Raw genomic sequence first — 17,398 nt, 5'->3', positions numbered from 1 at the left:
GCAAGGAAAAGTACGTTGAGCAACCAGGTACTTGCCCTCTTTCATGAGGAGATGCGCCTGGTTGGAGACCTTTCACTGCCTTTGCTGTTCCCTGGGCGTTGATAGCCACAGGTGGGGATTAGACTTGTAGAAGTGGCTTTCCTGGCTCTTTGGAAGAGAGCCGACTTACTGTCACTTTCAGTCCTAAGAGAAAGGCAAAATAATCTTCATTCACCAAGGGCTAGAATTTTCTCAAGCCGGAAGGCAAGTTTGTTAGGGGAGAAGGGATGCCGATGGTCTGAGAAGGCCAGCCCGAGTCCAAGGTGGGCTGCCCCTGGGGAAGGCTCGCTCACTGGACACGCGAGGGCCTCCCTGCCCACTGCCCGTCCTCCTTTGGGAGCCTCCGAGCACCTCTGCATTGAGGGCTTTGTGCAGGTTGGGTAGCATTTCTCCTGCTTTCACCTGTGACCAGGCCACCCTGCTCTCTGCACTCCCCCTGCCCCCCACCCAGATAACTTCAGCAGGGAGGTCATTGTCCTGTCCTGCCTGGGCAGAAGGGGAAGTAGGGCGGCAGGGACCCTACCCTGCCTAGTCACCGCAGGGGCTCAGCTTTCCTGTGTTCCCCTCCAAATTCTTGATGAATCCACTCAATTTTATGGCCATGCTATTATTTTTTTGAACTTGAGTGATGGTGATAATGTTGGGAAGCAGGGAGCTGGACTTGATGGCAAAGGGTTTTCCTACGGCTCCTGTCTACTCCTCCTGCAAGAACTGAGGCTGTCTAAGCATCTTCCACTCCTCCACATGACATATTTTCCAACTTCCTTAATCCAGTTTCATGAACTGCAGATTGCTTCTCTAAGAGTGGCTGCCCTTTGAAGTTACTTCTGTCATTTGGCAACTGTTGACAAAGGGACCAATTACCTTTGCAGGATCTAGCAAACCCAAGGTATATGGGTGTCTGGGTGCTGTCCAATAGAAATAGAATGCAAGCCACAACTGTAATTTTAAATTTTCTAAAAGGCACATTAAAAAGATAAAAAGAAACAGGTGAAATTAATTTTAATAACATATTTTCTTCAACCCAGTAGGTCCAAAATGTTATATCAGCATGCAATCAATATTTAAAAATTATTGAGGTATTTTGCATTCCTTTCTTTGCACTAAGCCTTCAAAATCAGTGGGTATCTTAAATTTATAGTACTTCTCAATTTGAACTAGCTACGTTCCCAGTGCTCACTAGCCACATGTAGCTCATGGCTACTGTATTGATTAGTGTGGATGAGTTCCTATAGACTCAACTGTTATAAATTATAGCATTTGTTAGTTAGTTTGTTTGTTCCATGGGGCTGTTTCTTGTTGGTTAGGTTGTGTGCAATAATTGTTAATTACGTCCGTTTAATCGTGTGAGGAGAGAAAGAGTTGGCTCCTTGGCCCACCTTTTAGTAAGGTGATAACAGTGGTAAGCATGTGGCAGCCTTTGGACATGACCGTTAGTGTGACCTTGAAGCTGACATTCTGACAACCAGGCAGGACCTTCCTTTCTGGAGAGACCAGTCTGGGGTAGTTGGCAGCCCTGCTCCTGGGCACTTTCAGTTTGTTAAATCCAGTCATTGACAGTGATCAGAGGAGACTCTGGAGAGGTGAGAAGATCAGAAAAGGGCTATGAGAACAGGCCCTGAAACAAGCAGCAGAGCAAGGACCCCCTAGAGTGGGCCCCCAGGACTTTTCCATTCAAAGTGGAGGAAAAATATTATTCTGGGTCATTATTCAAAGTAATTTTAAGTGTGCCATTCTAGGTAGTTACATTTTTTTTTTCAAAGTTGCCTGGTTTGGAGTGATGGTTTGCTGGATCTTTTTCAAGTTGGCTTTGCCTCTTGTTCCACTATGAAAGCAACCAAATTATTTAGAGTTAAGTTGCAAGAAAGCAGGAATAATTTTCTTTGGCCAAAAGACATTATTTGTATAATCGCTGGACACTCACTCAACCTTGTTTTGCTCCACTCTCGTTTTTCTTTACTCGTCTTGGCAAAACCAGCTGGTCGGGGAATGGCAGGCACATGGGGGCATTTATTCTAAGTTTATATTCCCGCTTTCACTGTCTTCCTTTCTCCTTAAACTTGGAAGCAAAATATGCTCTTTTGAAGACCAACTTGGTTGCAGACATGACTACTGTTTTATTCAATCGTTGCATTATTTTTCTACCCAGCCTACTCCAGGCAGACCCTGGAGACTCAGGGTTCCTGAGCCTTATAGCTAGATATGCCTGCAGAATTACCAGGAGGAAGGGCCAAAAGTGTAAGCAATGGATGACTGGGACGCAGGCATTGTCCATGAAAGGATAACAACTCTACCTGCAGCCGGGAGCATTTCTTGAAACTGATACACCACTGCTGAAGTTCAGATTTTCTTTTGCAGCTGACTTTTTGAGAAACCCTTGGGAATTACCCTAGGTTGCATTGGATATTAGTGAAATCAGTCCTTTTCTACTCAGGAGAAAGGTACTGGTGGGCCATGCTAACTGTTTCAGGCAGAAAGAACTCCTGGCCAGGTGGGAGTTCGTAATAGACAAAGGATAAGGAAGGCTGCCAGAAGAGGAAGTGTGGAGGGCTGCTTCATAGGCGTTTCATTGATTGAGCATCTGTAGGAAAAGCTTCTTTAAAAAAAAAATTTTTTTTTTTGTTTGATTGGTGAACAGAACATTCAAAACTAAGACAGATAGCAGCCAACTGGGAACGCCGTACAGCGTGGAATAGCTTAGGCTGCTGTTCAATCATTTCCCCAAACAGGAAACCACAAAATGTTAGAGATTGAGGTCACTAGATCACTGGGAAAAAGAGCATAACTTTGTCTGCAAAGTATTATGATGGATTGTAAATGGGCCAAAATATCAGCATAAATCTTTCGTTTAAAAATGCAACAACAAAAATCCAGTCTCCTCACAAAAGCACACGTTGCTTTCCTGTTAGACTCAAAGTCCATGGCCTCTTTCTGTGGCGTTTCAGTAATTTTCCTAATACGGTGAGGAGTAAGTGGGCAAATAGAAAAGTTTTGTGTTCTCCCAGTAATGCGTGTGTTTTGATTTGGATTTTTTAGAGAAAGTTAAAGTTTAGATCAGTAAGGGGCCCTCACATGATTTATTTTCAGCCCTATGCTTTTATACTGCCGACAATGAAATACACACACACACACACACACACACACACACACACATACACACTTATATACATTTCTGCCCCCAATCCTTCCTTTCAAATATTGAGCTTTACAGGCACCATTAAAAGCACAGATGTCTCTTCTTCTCCCCTTTGAATGTCATGTGGCACCCCCTAACTTAATTGAAGTCAAAAGTTGGGTCTGCAGGTAAACTGGTCTGCAGGGATGTTTGGCTAACACAGTTGGTTGCTTTATATCTGCCTGGACATTATTTACCTTTCAGAGGCACTCACTGTATAAAATAAGGGTTCATCATCATCTGCTTCTGTTCATTAGGTCTGTCCCGGGGAGAGGCTTTTCTTGCTAAGAGGATTAAATTTATGAATACACACTTGATTTATATTTATCCCAAACGTGGAAGGTTCATGGTTTTAAAATGTTAAAATGACTAGATTTTACAAAGATGTAAGTGAAACTGACTTTTGTTGACCCTCTTTTACGGAAAACTTAGGGAATGAAAGAGTCAACTTTCCTCTTCTGATTATTCAGTTTCGAAAAACTAAAACAAAAACCCAAAAAACCTGGAGCATCAGGAGGTCAGGGGTCACATCTTTTCGTGCCTGTCCCCTAATCCTTAGGCCCTTCATAAATATTGGCTGTTGAATAAGTAGAGATTTCATGTGAGCAGATTAAACAAACAAACAAAACACACTCCTTACATAAGTGAGCATACGCTCTTTTCTCCAACTCAGACAAAAGGCCACGTCCCTTCCATCTCAGATGGAAGCGAAACTCAGCAGCCTGAGGATCCAGGAAGGAAATGAAATAAATGAATAGCGTTGGATTGAGACCTATTGATCTTTCTGGTTTACCCATGACAAGGACATGGATACGGAGAAATATTTTTCTCTTCTAAGAAAAACAGCAGCATAAGCATTGAATAAATGACAACTGCCCTTGCACCTCTTGGGGGGGTGGGGGTGGGGACAGTGTCCTAGGGGGACAGCCACTGTGCAGTGTTAGTTCATCGTGGCCCAGTAGAAATACAGGCACAGTGTGGTCAGATCTCCCAGGCTTTGAATGCAGGCCTCTAATTGCAAAAACAACAACGTTATATAGACTAAATGAGTATATCTGCAAGCTGAATGCAGGCCTCAGGCAGCCAACTTAAACACCTCTGCACTCCACTATAGAAATTTATTTTTCAGATTATTCTTGATAAGGAGTAGCAAAACAATTGATAAAACACTGCTCTTCAGGCTACAGGACCTTTTTTACATCTCATATCCCATTTGGCCTTCCTAACATCTCTAGGATGTAGCTATTCCTCCTCATAAGGAATATCTACGGAAAGTCAAGGCTCAGAGGAAGTAGATGACACAGCCAAGGTCACTCAGTAAGCACAGGCCTCGGGAGGCTGAGCTAGGGCTGGGGCTCAAGGCTTCTGTCTGCAAGTGTCACACGACTTTCATAAGCCCCTGCTGTTGGTTTTATCAAATTGATGACCTCGTGTAGTTGTGTTAGAATTCTAACTCTTACACCCTAAATCATAATTGTAATCCACAGGTAATTACTCATTTGGAAATTCTGGAACTATTTAATAGCTATGTTGAGCTAGTCAAGTGTGATGATACTAATAACAGCCAGCGTTAATTGGATAGTTAGTATATGCCTGGGATGCAGAGAGCTTTACCTGGATTATGTTGTGTAATTCTCAGAATGACCCTCTGTCACGTGTGTTTCTCTTATACAGATGAGGAAACTGAGCTCAAGACAGGCTGAGTGACTACATTAAGATAATCTTGCTAGTCAGTGGCAGAGCTAGGATTCCAACCCCGCCACAGAGCTTGTGCTCTTAACTTTCAACATGTATCTTCATTGCAAAGAGTCACACCTACCTGTCGGTTTGCTCGTTGCACGTGGAATTAAAAACAGAATACACCACCTGTTGATGTGTTGTTTTGGGGGTAGTGACGTAGGCAGGGAGGCAGTGTAGAAAGCATTCTTAGAAGCACACGCTTGGGACTCAGGCAGATCTGAGGTTGAATCTCTGTCACCAGTTGACTCATCTCCCTGCACCTCTGTCTCTTTGTGCCTAAAATAGGATAAATAATACCTGCCCTCTGGGGGGTGTTGTGAAATCATGGGTGTAAAATGGTGGCAACATAATAAGAATGAAAGAGTTCAATTATTAGTCACAAATATCCTTTTTAAAAGCTATATTTTCTAACCATACTTTTCTAGCATCTAAGTATGGGGAAATTCCTTGCGATCTTGAGTCTGATACTTCAGAACTAAAAGTTCCTTTAAAAGAGTAATTTATAAACTTAAGGCTTTGACTACCATGAAAATACTGCCAAGATGCCATGCACAATGTGTGTAAAAGTTGCGGTGAAAGGCATGTTATTTCAGGAGTTTGAATACATAGAGTTCAGGTTTATCCTGGCTGGATTTCCTCCTGCTGCAGGCCTTTGTCTGAAAGAATGAGATTGGCCACCAAGTATGGGACGCACAAAGACCATCCACATACCCTGAAGGTTTATTTTAGGAGTGCTTTGTTGAATCAAGTTATTTCAAATTATCAACCTGTTTGAGGAGGAGGAGGCACTAACACTCACTGAACTCCCAATCTGTGACAGGCAGTGTGCTAGCAGCTCCGTGCACATCATCTCGTTCATTCTCACGACACGGAGATGTAGGTCTCACTGTCTTCATGTAAGACCTCGTGGAGGTAAGACTCGTGTCCAGGGGTTCCCGCTTACGGCATGCTGGGGCATGTGTGCACCAGTCCAATGGTGCATGAGTTTGGATTTCCAGCTCTTAGCAACAGAAACAACTCTAGTTACTTGAAACATGAAAGGAATCAACTGGAAGACATGATAGGTCACAGAATTCACAGAACAATGAAAGAACTGGAGTAAGGAAAGATAGTGACCCGGGAAAATTCTGGGGATCCAGGCTGTAAAACTAATGGGCAGATTCATCAGAGAACCCTGGTTCGCTCTGCCCACTCTTCAGGTTCTAGGGAAAGAGCATTTCAGTGCCCTCCCGTAGGCCACAGGCCCATCCCTTGCACAGAAGAGGCAGGACACTGCTTGACAAGCCCCACTAGGGCTGTATCCTTTGAGAGAATGGGAGTACACGTCCCAGGAGAAAGAAGAGTAGACCCTGGCAAGCAAAACAGCAGACAATCACTACACAGCATTACAGAAAGCCTTTAGCGACAGCAACTGACTAAACCCTATACGGGTCAGTATGTTTCATGGGGTTCCAGGCGCTGTGAAAGGGTTGTGGATGGACTGAGTACTAAGGCAGGCCCCTTCTCAAGGAGCTGATGCTATTCCACAGCTACTTAATCAAGGCCACTCCCTACAAAGAAAGTGAGGCATCTGTCACCAGCTGATTTATGCCTTTGCTCACAACCTTGTCCATAGATCCAAAGTGAGAAATGACTGAGAGATATCACCAGACTTGGACAAACAGACCAAGGTCACTTCTGAACTGGAGATGTGAACTACATCATACTCAACCAACTCACCATTTCCATAGGCTCTTGGAAGCGCTAAACATTTAGCTGTGGGGATTCCATAAATGCTTGTTGCTGTGAAGGAATTTAGGGGATTCTTAAAGGGTTCTAGGTAGAAGTTTGGAAGTTCGAGATCTGGGACACATTCTGGCACCTCACTGTGTCATAGTTTCCTAAAGTGGAGGTGGGTGATGTAACCCTTCTAGCCCTGATTGTGGCAATATGAGAAGAAAGCCATGTGTACAAGAAAGCACTTCATAAAGTAAAGAACATAATAGCAATGCCCTCTTATCTCTGTCTTTTGACAGAAAAAAACAAAAAGATGCTTGTAATCCAAATCACCTAGTTCCATCTCTTACAAATGCTTGAATTCTGGAATGAGCTTTTAAGAGCATCTATGAACAAACTAAAATTAGGCTTTTTACCCAGTTGCCCTGAAAAATTGAGAGCTGGTAATATTTGAGTTTGCAGAAATGATTCCCTAATAAAGACCCATCTTTTGCCAAATGGAGGTGCCTAACTTCTTGGTGTTATTATTTGTTTTATTATTTTTTCATTATATAATAAAAGTACCCTAACCACATTTACTAAAAACCTAGAAAACAGTCAAGTTAAAACAAATCTTCCAAAATTCCACTACCTTAACAGCTAGTATTTTGATGTATTCTTTTCCCAAGTGTGAGCATCTTTTTATCATAATTATAAAGCACAAGTACTGGAATAATAGTTTTTCATTGATTTCTTAATCAGAAGTGTTTTTCCATGTCTTCACATAACCATCAATTTCAACAAGCTAACCAGTCAGAACTCCAAGTACTAAAAAAAGAAAAGAAAATTCTCGTGCCTTTGCTCCTGAACTGAGGCCTCACAGTGGACCAGAAAGGAAATGGGGGGAGGAAGCTGGTATTGAGGGTGCTGTCAGGTAAACCAACTCCAACCAGCCCTTTCCTTGCACTGTTTCTTTAGACTCCCTACTGACAAGGGACTCATAGCTAAAAGCTGCATTCACTTCTGTCTCCTCTCTGCCTTTAGACCCTATTGCTTAAAATACCAGCAAGCCTCAGGGGGAGGATTGCCCCAGACTGTCCCAGTGTTAGCCCAAAAGTTCTACATCCTGGGAAGTTCCTCAGTCCAGGGCAAACCGTGAGAGTTGGTCGCCTGACAAGGAAGAAATAAAGCAAATGTGTGCAGATCCTTCATAACTGGCCAACCCGTCGGGGCTGATGCTTTACTATCAGGATGTGGGGAGCCCACGCGTGCTGTGGGCTTCGAAACCACCCACCCCTACACTCCCCCCACCTGACTTCTCAGCTCACTGTCACTGAATCCTGGGATATCCTGCCCACTTTGCCACCCAGAAGCAACTGGGTATTCCTGTGAGGGCTGACGAGAGTAAATGTGACATGTAGATACAAATAAAAGGGAATTCTTATATTTAACACTGGAAGCCTTAAATGCCAGCTCTGAAATCATTTTGCTTGATCATTAATCCAATTTCGGTTTTGGCTGCATTTGACTTACGTGCCCTTTTAGAGGTGAAAAGTGTTTTCCTTGCTTGGCCAAGGAAGGATTTCTATTTGTCCCCCAAAGTGGGCGTTCCCCACATCACAGTCACAAAATCATGCTGGTCAGCCCTTCACTGCCTCATTCCAGTCAAAGTGCTCTTGTTTATGATGAGTCTGGAAGAATAAGAGACATAACTCAGGATGGGCTTCATTTCAATTCAGCTCAACAAACTGCTCTAAACTGCACTCGAATGCTGTACGCCTAAACCTGTTTTTGCTATAATCTGTGGATTTTCATCCTTTAAAAATGAAATCGATCAAATGAAATCCCTTAAATCAATTTCAAAATAGACTGATGATGGTAAGGCAGCTAGGAGAGACACTCAGAGAGATGCAAACTTCGTTTAGGTGGCCACGGAGTGGAAAACGCCAGACACAATTGTGTGCTTGCTGGTTAATCAGGATCTTTTCATTGAAGTCTAGAAGAGGAATTACTTTATAGATGATGATCTTTGTTAATTAGCTATAATCAGGCCTTCCTAGAATGGTGAAGTATTAAAGCCTTGTTTGCTGGTACAGATCATATTTAATTGTTTCCATACTGTCAACAAAACAGCTGTAGGAGTTTCGCATGAGCCATAAGTATTCAAGGTCTTTGAGGCAATTTCTTTGTATAAACAATGCAAATTTTTATTGCTATAGTGGAGTTGAGTTTTTTTGTTTGTTTGTTTTTTGTTTTTTTGAGAGGCTTTAAATCGACCAGGATTTTTCCCTTTGGGTTTCTGCTTCAGAGAATGGAGGTGGTGATGGTGACTGGATAACATGAAAGACCCCACATTCCCGCAGCAGAGGCCCAGGTCTCTTTCATCTTAGACTGAGCTCTGGCCCACTGCTGCTTGAGGATTTGGAGTGTGTAACAGTCCGGAGCTTTTCAATTTTGTGTAACCCTTTTAAGAAGCCCACTCCAGGAAGGCAGAGGTGGAAACATATGCAGCAAAACACTTTATATCCAATTTGAGGGTGCAATTAAAGGTCTTCACTTGAGCCAAACCAGAGTTGAGAAAAACCTCCTTCCTGAAGGTAGAGTGACAATACTTTACGAAAATTAATATCGTGTTATTGCATAAAAATAGCCTAAGAAGCGTAGAAAACAAAGGAGAAGGTTACTCAAATTTCTACCAGCTAATCAACTGTATTCATTTTTATAAAGTTTCATTCCATATATGTGAATATGTATACCTATTTTATGTAACCACTTACTAATTATGGAACTTTTAGATTGTCTTCAAGTTTTTCATTCTAATAAGACTAATGAATATAGTTATATAATTTTTTTATTCCTTTGGGCTTATTTTTATAAAACATTCCAAAAATTGGGATTGTGGGGACAAAACTTTGACATTTAAAGTCTTTGTGCTAAAAATGGACCATTGCTTTCCTAAAGGGTAGTGTCATTTTCCACTGTCCCCAGAGTTTAACAACTTCATCAGCATTGGGTATTATCTGAATTCTTTTCAAGCAAATTGAAAACTATTTTGGGAGAAAAGATAAGAGTTGCTTCCGAGTTGTTTCCACTCTTAATATTCATCAACTTGGGGGGGAAAAAATGTGTTCTGGGAAAGAGGACAGTTCTCACTTGACAAATGGCTATCATAGTTAAGATGTTGGAAGTTGCATGGCAGACATAGTTGCCTCCAACAAGTAACAAATCTGAGGCACCTGCATCTGTCTGTCTGCCTCAAAAAATTATAGTTGCCACTGTGAAATCCACATGGGAGGGGAGAGCAACACGGATTAACAACCCCCAAGAGAATGGCCAGCTCGCCAGCTACTGCAATGCCTGGAAGAGGACTTAACGAAATGCAGGCTTCTTGAAAATCCTAGGGTGTAGGATTCGTTAGTTTCACTAAAATGCTGTCATTACAGTCCTCTTCCTTAACACAGCTGTACATCCAAGTATGTGGTATCACTGGGTAATACAGCATAGATACATTTGCAGAGAAGAGAGGCCTCTATGCAGATTCCTATGAAGAATCAATCTTTTGGAAGAATGCAATGGTTGAGACAAGGCTTGAGTTTATTTCAGGTTGCTGGTGCATGTGCCCTACTGGAAGAAAATGACTCCACTGACCTCCGGGGCTGACTTCTCTGAACACTGCATCAGGGAGGCTCGCACACGCATACTTCCTATACCTAGATAGAGCCTCTGGCTTCGCTTGCTGAATCCTGCATATTTACCCGGCTCTATTTCCTTTAGGTTCTCATCTACAATGGCCAACTGGACATCATCGTGGCAGCTGCCCTGATGGAACGCTCCTTGATGGCCATGAATTGGAAAGGATCCTGGGACTACAAGAAGACAGAAAGAAAAGTTTGGAAGATCTTTAAATCTGATAATGAAGTGGCTGGTTATGTGCGGCAAGTGGGTGACTTCTATCAGGTATGAAAGTGCTCTGGGGCGTGCAGGCTGTGGAAATGGGACAGTGAGATTTACACCAAAGCCTGAATACCAACAAGGCATGGCTGGCCTTAAGCAGTCGCACTCCAGCCAAAATGTGTCTTCTGCGGTCCCACTCGCTACAGAGAAGACTGGTCTGAGATCGTATTAAAGTGCATCAGACTTAATGTGAAATAAGACAAAAGTGGAGGTATTATTCAAAAAATAAGGTAACAATCAAAAAGGCAGTACTTAGCCCCAAAAGGGGAATCATTAATGAGAAAATTAGTCTATTGGGGAACAAAGGGGAGCTTGAACATATTACACGAGGAAGGCTCAATGTAATGTCCTACGGCACATCGGCGATCACACTTGTATATTACACACAGACCCAGGGCAGAATCCGTCTAGCTGATGCCCCGAGTGCGACCTCTACTCCAGGGGTCAGACGTTACTCCTGGTCAAGCCTGTCCAGCGAGCCTCATGTTTGCAGGTCTCAGCCCTTCAAGGATGAACAGGGCTTCTTCAGTGTGCGCACGCTTTATCTCCAGGAAGTGTTTGGAGAGATTAAGAAAGCCCCTCGGTAAGCTTTTGCTTCGTCAAGAGGAGAAATTTAGACCTTCCAGACTTGATCTTTTTTTCCCCCACAATTTTTTATTTGAGGCCACACTGGGACCTCATTCTGTACCTCTGGGTTTTGGGAATTATAGCTTTCTAAATGCTTGAGTTTACCATTAGGCAAATCTATGTTCCAAATAGAAATTAATCAGAGGCATGCTACCTTACATGTACTTTACTTTGGGATGATAAATGGGAGTTCACAAAGAGTTTCATAAGGGGTCACTGGGTTATAACATACATTCCTCATTTATGTTAGAAGAAATGGCAGATCAAGTAAAATTATGGGTATTCTAATGTAAAAAGCATACCTTTGCTTCCCCACCCCAGTCATTCGAACCACTAAATCACATGGAAATATTTAAATATTGTACAAAACGTTAACTACCTTGGACAAAGGGAACACTTGAAAGACATATTTCTGGGCTCAAGTGCGAGGAAACTCTACCTTGGAAAATTTATAACATTATAGTTTCTAAATCAAGATAACTTAGACCAAAGAATTAAACACTGGTAGAATGACAAACTAAATGACTCAACAGCAATAATTCTGGCTGTATACAGAGGGTGCCAAAAAAATGTATACACATTTTGAGAAAGGAAAAAACTATTAAAATTGTAATACTCAATATATACTGATAAGAAAAGATGAATACAAGTCACGTTTGACTTCTGCAATTACAAGAGGTGCTCAAAGTGGTTACCATCAGCTTCCAGACACTTCTGATTATGGTGAACTACTGCTTGAGCAACGTGGACCAGAGTGTCCACTTGTACACATTTTTTTGGCACCCCCGGGATATATCAGGTCTGAAAATGGGAAGGACAGAAAGAAGAGTGTCTGTTTACATGTAGAGAGATCTGGGCAGAAGTTGGAAAGTGCTGTGTCAACATCAGTTTTTGCCTCCCGAAAGCTGCATTCAGGTTTCCAGCCCCTTAACTACCACTTGATGGTACTTCATTGGTTTTCTAGCCTCTTAGCCTCCTGCATCAGTTATTGTTTTCATGAGGAGAGGTCCACAGAATGTCAGGGTCAGCTTGCAGCCCTTCCCTTTACTTTGAAAGTCCAGCCCCTTGTGGTAGGCACAATAATGGGCCCCCAAAATAGCCCTCTTCCTAATCTCTGGGGTTTGTGAATATGTTATATCCTACGGGAAGAAGGGATTAAGGGGCTACATACAGACATAAGGGTTGCTACTCCTCCGACCCGGAGATGGGGAGATTATTCTGGGTTATCCGGAGGGCCCGGTGTCACCACAAAGGTCCTTATAAGTGAATGAGGGAGGCAGGGGAGGCAGAGGGCGATTTGAAGATGTTGAGTGCTGGCTTTGAAAATAGAGGAAGGGACCTGGACACAGGGAACGCAGGCAGCCTCTAGAAGCTGGAAAAAGCAAGGAAATGGGCTCTCCTGGCATCTTGATTTTAGTCCAGTGAGACCATTTCAGACCTCTGACCTCCAGAATTACATACTATAGAAGTTTACATGGTTTTAAGGCACTACATTTGTGGTACTTCATTATGGCAACAACAGGAAACTAATGCAACCCTCCTGCCTTGGAAAATCTTCAGGACTTTCAGATGGATGTGTTCTGTATTTTGTCCAACTTTTCTAGTTTTCCTTAGTAGGAAAATTGAGAGCAATAACTATGCCTTGTCAGGACAGGTGTGGCACTTGCTGCTCTGTTTTGGTTTTGGTTTTGGTTTTGGTTTTGGTTTTGGTTTCGGGGTTTTTTTTCACATTATATCATAGATATTTTAAAAGTTACAGTATAGGCTCTTACTTACCTTTAAATGATATTCCACTGAATTGATATAATTAACTTCCTTGATTCTCCTCTTGTTGGTCATTTAATATGTGTTTCAGCAGTTCCGATCTACATCCATATTTCAATAAATCAGTCAAAAGATATACTATGATATTTTCTGTGCAAAATAACACAAGAAAAAAAGGAACAGAAAAAAATGGCAATAAAGACATTACAGGGTGGGCTCTTCTACCTATATTTATGTTCAATAATGATGAAGATAGTTTGGGCTTCTTGAGAACTAAATATGTGCCAGACGTGATGATTGGTACTTAATGGATATTTTCAGAACAGCCCTGCACATGACATGATACCATTTCCATTTTACTAGAGGAAATAGACTCTGAGAAGGTGAAGAATTAATCTAGTATCACCCAATGACAGATTGGGATTCAAACTTTATTCAGTTTGCTCGCATAGACTATTTGCCCGTGTCTGTTGTATTGCCAGCTCTGATACTTAATTCACAGCAAGGTGGGGAATGTTAAAAAAACTTGTTTAATTGTTCTCATATGTCTGAAAGCTATTTGTTAGCCATCCCTCAGGTGCAATATAAAAGAGACACTTACCGATGCTCCCAAGGGTCTAACCTTACCTCCAGCCATGTATTAGATAGAGCACAGAGATGGTTTGTGGCTAGAAGTGAAGAAATATTAGCTTAATAATAAAATGCCCAGATGCTTTTATTTCTGACCATATCCTCCCATTCTGACCAGGTGGTCTGGCTGCTTCAAGGTCAGCAGGATGAATATGATCAAGTCCCTTCTATCAAGGAGCTTTTACCCAAAGGAGAGAAGGGATAGAGGCAGACAAGAAGGAAATATACACATTATTAAATAAGATAAAGTCAGAAAATAAAACTGGGTGATGGGGAAGAGCATGCGTGGCAGGTGCTGCAGGCACTAGTGTGGATGGTGGATGTAACCAAGAAGGCTTTCTGAAGAGCTGAGACAGTAAGGCATCAGGGAGTTGCCATGTGCAAAAGTGGGTAAGAGTGTCTGTGCAGAGAATGTTGGAATGTGCCAAGAGGCAAAAACAAGCTGGATGTATTTGAGGAAAGGAAGGAGAACCAGTGGGATTGGGGTGTGGTGAGGAGTAGGAAAAGCCGGGCGATAAAGCTGGGGATTTGGCTGTGGCCACATCATGTGGGTTTTTGTGGGTCAGAGTAGTTAGGATCCAGAAAGCTAATCGGCTAATCGCCTGCTATAATAATCATATATATATATATATATATACACACATACATATATTCTGTCTTCTGGAACTTCATTACACTTTAGCCAGTAGATAGAGCTCAGAACTAGAAGTCCTCACTTCTTGCCCTGGTCCAGGATCCCTTCCAGTTCAAATTCTGAGTGTCTTCATGTTCTCTTCTTTGGTATCATGACCTTAACACACAAACCCTTACATGGGATCTTTTCTCCCACAAGAAAAAATTTGCTTTGTTGTCAACATGTTTCTGTCGGGGAGAATTTTTTACTTTAGCCACTGACTAGTGTAGGAATGATAATTGTTACTGAAGTGAACTGTGTACCGTACTTGGTTATATATGCATATGTGTCTTTGTATGTCTGTGTATTTATATACATGCATGTACCTATAATGTATGTTGAAACAGCACAAGTATGTGAGTCAGGAAGACCACGATTTGCATTCTGAGTCTTCTACTTAATAGCTATATGACCTTGGGCAAGTTTCTTACCTCTCTGGGCCCCAATTTCACCTCCTAAAAGGTAGGGATGGTAACAGTGCCCACTTAACTATGCACTGAATTGCATCGCCCCAAATTCATATGTTAACTCCCTAACCTATGATGTGACTGTATTTAGAGACAGGACTGGTAAGGAGGTAATATAAGGGTAAATGAGTTCATGAGGGCAGCACTCTGATTCTATGGGATTAGTGTCTTTAAAAGAAGAAAAGAAATACCAGAGAGATTCTCTCTCTCTCTCTCTCTCTCTCTCTCTCTCTCTCTCTCTCTCTCTCTCTCTCTCTTTCTCTGCCATATGAAGAAACAGCAAGAAGGCACCCATCTATGAGCCAGAAGATAAATGTCTCTTGTTTAAGAACAACAGTCTATGGCATCCTGATAGGATTGTTGAGGGGATTCAGTATGCTAATAAGCTTAGAGCAGTGCCTGACTCAGGAAATGTTTGCTGGCATTTTTGTCATTTTTATCACTCTAAATCACTTATAAGAATATATGTAACAAAGGGAAAATGATGCATAGTAAAAGCCAAGATCAGGGAAAATGTTTGATTGGGAAAATCAACCCTTAGGGGAAAGAGGAAGTATTAAGATTTAGGCCATTAAGGGCAAATGTGAATGTTGAGCTACCCAAGAGCAGTGGATATGTCACTCGCCCCTCTGTCTGTCACACAGCTTTAGGACGAGATCCCACCAGGCACACTCAGTGTGCCCTCTAGACCCTCTGGGGGCTGCCTCCGCCGCTTGTTATGTGATGTCCCCAGCCCAGCCCTCTGACTGCTGCAGTGCCTGGCATTGCCCACGTGTCCCTCTCGGCTCTGTGCACCCCGCTTGGGAGGCCAGCCAGGTCACAGCTGCAGGACACCCTGTGCCACAGAGGTGGGAAAAGGGATTGGCCGCCACTCAGAAACCTGTGGCAAATATCACACGAAGCCCGCTGCCTCCTCTCTTGAATGCAGAACACATTGAGAGATGAGATGGCACTTCTTTGGCTGCCAAAAAAAACGGGTAACAAAAGTGGCACGGCCCATATGTGTTTGTGATGGGGAGTGTTTTACCACGCAGCCAGGGATCTGCATTTTGTGTAGGCGACTTAAAGAAGTTGGCGGGCTCCTGCCCCCTTAAAGTCTCAGCGTAGGATGGGGGGCAGTGTGTGGACATGCGGCAGAAAGGAGGAGGCAGAGGAGCTCCGGTGTTAACAAAGGCATTCTCTGTGAGGCTTGGAGCTAGGACACTGTCCAAATGTCAAGCGTCTGATAATGAAAAAAAACGGACCTTAGCCATGGACTTGTTTTTCAGCGTGAGCCACACAAAACAGAAGCATGCGTGTGTGTCTGCCAAAAAAGAAACCTCATTCTCTGCCAAACTCCACAGCTCTTCATTTAAAAATCAAAACCCAAGTAGACTTGTCTTCGCATGGTTGCTGAAAATGTCCACTTAAAGGAATGGCAGCTCTCCCCAGCGAGCAGCAGGGTCCTGAGAGGGGGAGCACTGGGTCCCCAGGTAGTCCCACCAAGCGATACCTGGGAAGACCCAAGGCAGCTCCGGCTAGCCTTCAGAATGAGTGAAGGACAAGCGTTGTTTGTAGTCCCTTGTTGGGCCTGGCCTAGAGGTAGCAAACCCTTGGTATCTGAGCCATTCTAAGAATCAGACCTGGCCTTATTACATCATCTGGGCACCGGCCTTCTCTGAACCTCAGTTTGTTCATCTGTAAAATGCCAATATTTCACTGAGTTATCTCTAAGACATTGTCTAAGAAAGATTGGAAATACCTGTTTTTTATGAACGCCCAAAGGGGCTCAGTTAGCAGGAATTACAGAATAATATAGTGGCCTTAAGAGTGTACATTTATAGGGACAGATATGTACACACACACCTCACTGGTATTGACTCCGGTGTGTTTGTATGTGTGTATACATGTGTGTTTATGTGTGTATGTGTAGACATACATTGACTTAATAGTATTATAATATATCTCAGAGGTCTGATCTTCTTTTCTCCTTGGCAGTAACAACCCATGACCGTCACTATTCAGGCCACCCTGCTGCTCCTTTTGGGGTCTTTCTCTGCCCTTCTCTGTCCAAGTTGCTGTTCATCTCTTTTGATGTTGTCACTGCTTTTGAAATGCAGGATGTTTTGTTCTTACATCACTGAGTCGTCATTTCAACCCCAGAGAAATTTTGACTCCACATTTAGAAATATGAAATTGTAACCAGAATACTAGCAACACTGATTAATTTCTTTTAGAACATTTTTCTAGAACAAACTTCATGAAGCCAAATTTTCTGACGAAAGCATTGAAACCATTTCAAATTTTTCTATCTTTATTTCACTGAAAATATTTTTGTTGAGACTAATTATTTTCCATATAAACATTGAAAGAGAAGTTTGAGTCTCTGGTCAGTTTTCATTCTTACCACATCTTACTAGCTGTAGCTTCTGCTTTTATGACGTCTGCATAATTTCCAACAAGTCTGTTTTTCCTGATTGCAGTTTAAGTCATTGTGTTTTCATGATCAGTATCAATTCACGTCATTCAATAATCTCAGGATGGATTAACTCAGCAAGGTAACATTTTACAGCTGGAACAAATATTAGATCTGATTTTCCAGATGGGGAAACTGAAGCCCAGCAGTTAAGCGACTGTCCCAAAGTCCCCTGTCCA

The 17,398-nt window shown here is 42.5% G+C and overlaps 1 protein-coding gene across 1 annotated transcript in view; it reads left to right on the top strand.

Moving 5' to 3' along the window:
* The window catches only part of LOC109381328 (probable serine carboxypeptidase CPVL), a 72,299-nt gene extending 55,540 nt beyond the window's left edge, over positions 1-16,759 (top strand). The window contains exons 11-12 of the mRNA XM_019639875.1: positions 10,424-10,606; positions 16,742-16,759. Coding sequence (XP_019495420.1) covers positions 10,424-10,606; positions 16,742-16,744 — 186 coding nt within the window. The 3' untranslated portion in view covers positions 16,745-16,759. The remainder of the gene's footprint in view (positions 1-10,423; positions 10,607-16,741) is intronic.
* The last annotated feature ends 639 nt before the right edge of the window (positions 16,760-17,398 follow it).

This window comes from Hipposideros armiger, unplaced genomic scaffold, assembly GCF_001890085.2.
Source record: "Hipposideros armiger isolate ML-2016 unplaced genomic scaffold, ASM189008v1 scaffold_47, whole genome shotgun sequence".
In the NCBI taxonomy this organism is placed as follows: Eukaryota; Metazoa; Chordata; class Mammalia; order Chiroptera; family Hipposideridae; genus Hipposideros; species Hipposideros armiger.
The sequence above is the reverse complement of the archived record's forward strand: the minus strand, read 5'-3'. Positions and strand labels throughout refer to the sequence as shown.